At 34.9% G+C, this 3,883-nt stretch overlaps 1 protein-coding gene across 1 annotated transcript in view; it reads left to right on the forward strand.

The window, feature by feature from the left end:
• Nucleotides 1–991, forward strand: part of LOC107006173 — a 1,505-nt gene extending 514 nt beyond the window's left edge. Inside the window, exons 1-2 of the mRNA XM_015204796.1 lie at nt 1–315; nt 435–991. The exon at nt 1–315 is cut by the window's left edge and continues 514 nt beyond it. Of these exons, the coding sequence (XP_015060282.1) occupies nt 1–315; nt 435–991 (872 nt within the window). The remainder of the gene's footprint in view (nt 316–434) is intronic.
• Nucleotides 992–3,883: the final 2,892 nt, after the last annotated feature.

The following is a 3,883-nucleotide window of genomic DNA, read 5'->3' on the forward strand; positions in this document are numbered from 1 at the left end:
GAAGAAGGCCATGGAAGAAAGTAACTCAAACTTGTCAGTATAAAGGTCCAATATCACAAAAGACTGAGCAAGAAAAGATGGATGAACAAAGACAAGAGAACAATCTTAGTCCACGGAAGAATAAGCAGGAGGAAGAACAAAAGATAGGAAAGAAATTAGATCAGCAAACACCAAGGAATAATGGTGAGCAGTCTTATGTTGATAGACAGCTGGAATTAAGTTTGGCTAACTTTCCTATATTAAAAGCTATACCAACAAGGAATGGTTTTGAGAGTCTTATGCATAACAAAATGGCTTCACTATCTATTGATAGAGGTGGAGCATCAAAGACTTGTTGATGAAGTGGTTGTTCTGGAATGTGAGGGGTATGAATAAAAGGTATAAGCAGAAGGAGATTAAGCTACTTTTACAGAAGAATAAAATAACTTTGGCAGGATTAGTTGAAACAAGAGTTAAAGACAAAAATTTGAACTCAATTCTTAAAGGGATAGCACCAGGGTGGAAGATACCACATAACTATACTGATAGTCCTAATGGAAGAATTTGGTTGATATGGGATGATAACTGGTATGAGATCAAGATGATTAATAGCTCAGCTCAACTGCTGCATTGTCAGGTTAATGAAAGAAGTAAAGACTATCAGTTTATATTGACTGTGGTGTATGGCTTTAATACAGTTGAACAGAGGAAAAGTCTGTGGCAAGAAATGAATGCAATGTCAAAAGGTATTTCTCAACCTTGGCTCATAGTAGGAGATTTTAATGCTATTCTTTCCACTAAGGATAGGTTAGATGGAGTTCCTGTTACTAATAATGAGATAAAAGATTTTGGTGATTGTGTGAGAGATATGGGGATTACTGAATTGCAGTGGACAGGTAACTACTATACTTGGACTAACAAGCAATGTGGGAGGGATAGAATATCTAGTAGAATTCATAGAGCATTTGGAAATGATGAATGGATGGATAAACGGGGACATGTTAATGTATAATATGGGAATCCAAGCATATCCGATCATAGCTCTATGATGATTTTAATTCAAAAAACTCAGCAACATGGGAAAGTTAGTTTTAATTTTTTCAATGTATGGACTGAGCATGAGGGCTTTATGGAAATGGTGGAAGCTATTTGGAAAAAAGAGTATGGACATAGCATAATGAAACAGGTGTGGTGTAAGTTGAAGGATCTTCAGCATGTTTTAAAACAGTTGAATAGAAAAGAGTTCAAGTACATTGGGAAACAGATTGAGATGGCTAGATTGGAGATTGCAAAAGTTCAAGACCAACTAAATGAACAAGCTACTGATGAGTTAATTGTGCAGGAAAAAGAGTTGCAGATTAAACTTGAAAAATGGTCAATGATAGAAGAAAGTGCTTTGAGGCAGAAGTCAAGGATAAAATGGATACAATTAGGGGATGCAAATAATAAGTTTTTCAGCTCAGTTATAAAGGAGAGAACTCAAAAGAAACAAATAATAAGTATTATGTCCTTGAAGGGTAAGATGTTGTATGATCCACAGGAAATTCAAGATGAGTTTGTTATATTTTATAAGAGTCTTATGGGAACTTCAGCAGGTAAGCTACCAGCCATTAATGCTCAGGTGATGAAAAGAGGGCCTACCTTGACAAAACAGCAGAGATTACAATTGTGTACTGCAGTAACAGAACAAGAGATTTATGATGGTTTGAAATCCATAGGGAATGATAAGGTACCGGGTATAGATGGTTATAATGCTTTCTTTTTTAAACATACTTGGCAGATCATTAAAGGGGATATCATTGAGGCTATTAAGAGCTTTTTCACAACAGGCAAATTACATAAAGCATTCAATTGTACTCTAGTGTCTCTCATACCAAAAGCTCAGAATCCTAAAACTGTGAAAGAATACAAGCCAATAGCTTGTTGTACTGTGATGTATAAGATCATCTCCAAAGTGCTAACTAATAGATTACATGGTGTGTTTCAGAGTATCATTTGTGATAGCCAGGCAGGGTTTATTCTAGGAAGAAAGATTTCTGATAATATAGTGCTTGCTCATGAACTGGTTAAAGCTTATACTAGGAAGCATATTTCTCCTAGAAGCATGTTGAAGATTGATCTGCAGAAAGCTTATGATTCAGTGGAATGGGCTTATTTGGAGCAAGTAATGTTTGGTCTAGGATTTCCTGAGATGTTTGTGCAATGGATAATGAAATGTGTCAAAACAGTGAACTACTCCATAGTAGTTAATGGACAGATTTCTCAAAGTTTTGAAGCAGCTAAAGGACTGAGACAAGGAGATCCAATGTCTCCTTTCCTGTTTGCTATAGTTATGGAGTATCTTAGTAGGCTTCTTAAGGGGCTTAAAGATGATAAACAGTTCAAGTATCATCCTAGGTGCTCTAAACTTGATATCACTCACTTATGTTTTGCAGATGATCTGTTACTGTTTGCTAGAGGAGATCTTGAGTCTGTTAAAGCTATCCAACTGTGTTTCTCTCAATTTTCTCAAGCTTCAGGGTTACAAGATAATCTCAATAAAAGCTCAATATATTGAGGGGTTCAGATGGAAATGAGGCAGCAGATTGTTCAGCAACTAGGATATAACATGGAGGAACTGCCTTTCAAATATTTGGGAGTGCCATTATCAACCAAGAAAATGTCAGTGCTGCAATGGTATCCTCTCATTGAGAAAATAATGGCAAGAATCAACTCATGGACAGCTATAAAACTATCTTATGCAGGTGGAACTCAACTTGTTCAGACAGTGTTATTTGGTGTTCAATCTTATTGGGCTCAATTATTCATCTTTGTAGCTAAGATAATCAAGTTAATTGAGAGTTTGTGTAGAAGTTATCTATGGTCAGGAGTAAGGCATGTTACTAAGAAGGATCCAATAGCATGGGAGAGAGTTTGCAGGCCTAAAAATGAAGGAGGTATGGGGCTGATAAACATGCAAGTGTGGAATAGAGCAGCAATAGCCAAGCTTTGTTGGGACTTAGCAAACAAAGAAGACAAGCTATGGATCAAATGGATACATGCATATTACTTAAAAGGGCAGAATGAATGGCAGAAGAGAGATCAAGCAAGTTGGATGATCAGGAAAGTGATGAATGCTAAACAAATAGTTGATCAGATTCAACCAAAGCAGGGAAAAGGGATGATCAAACAAATCTATGATTATTTGAGAGCAGAGAAAACTAAACCTGAATGGAGATGTCTAGTGTTTAAAAATGCAGCCAGGCCAAAAGCTACCTTTACTCTATGGATTTTGTTGAATAGGAAGCTAGCAACAGTGGATAGACTTGCTGAATGGGGAATGGCACTTGATAAAACTTGTGTTCTGTGTAAAAATGTAGATGAAAGTATGGATCATATGTTCTTTCAATGTCACTATGCTGGAGAGTTTGGGAGAGACTATTAAAGTGGATTGATAATCACAGTAATAGACCATGGACATGGACACAATTTATACAATGGAGTATTCAAAATGGGAAAGGGAAGACTACAAGAGCACAACTATTCAAGATGATACTTGCTGAAGGAGTTTATGGATTGTGGAATGAGAGAAACAAGAGAATTTTTGAAGATAAGAGTTGCTTGATAGATGAAGAAGTTAAGAAGATAGCCTATGTAACTATTGCTAGATCTTCTACTAGTATTAAAAATGTTGTTATTCATAGGAAGACTTGAGTTATAGTTAGTAGTGTAGGTGTTAAAGTGATGTTTTGTAAGGTTAAGCAAAATAAAAATACTAATAATAATAATAACAATAATAATAATACTAATACTAAAAATAATAATAATAATAAAAAATAATAATTATAATAATAATAAAAATAATGAAAATAATAATAATAATAATAATAATAATAGTTATAGTAATAATAATAATAATAATAAT

Source organism: Solanum pennellii, chromosome 12, assembly GCF_001406875.1.
Source record: "Solanum pennellii chromosome 12, SPENNV200".
In the NCBI taxonomy this organism is placed as follows: Eukaryota; Viridiplantae; Streptophyta; class Magnoliopsida; order Solanales; family Solanaceae; genus Solanum; species Solanum pennellii.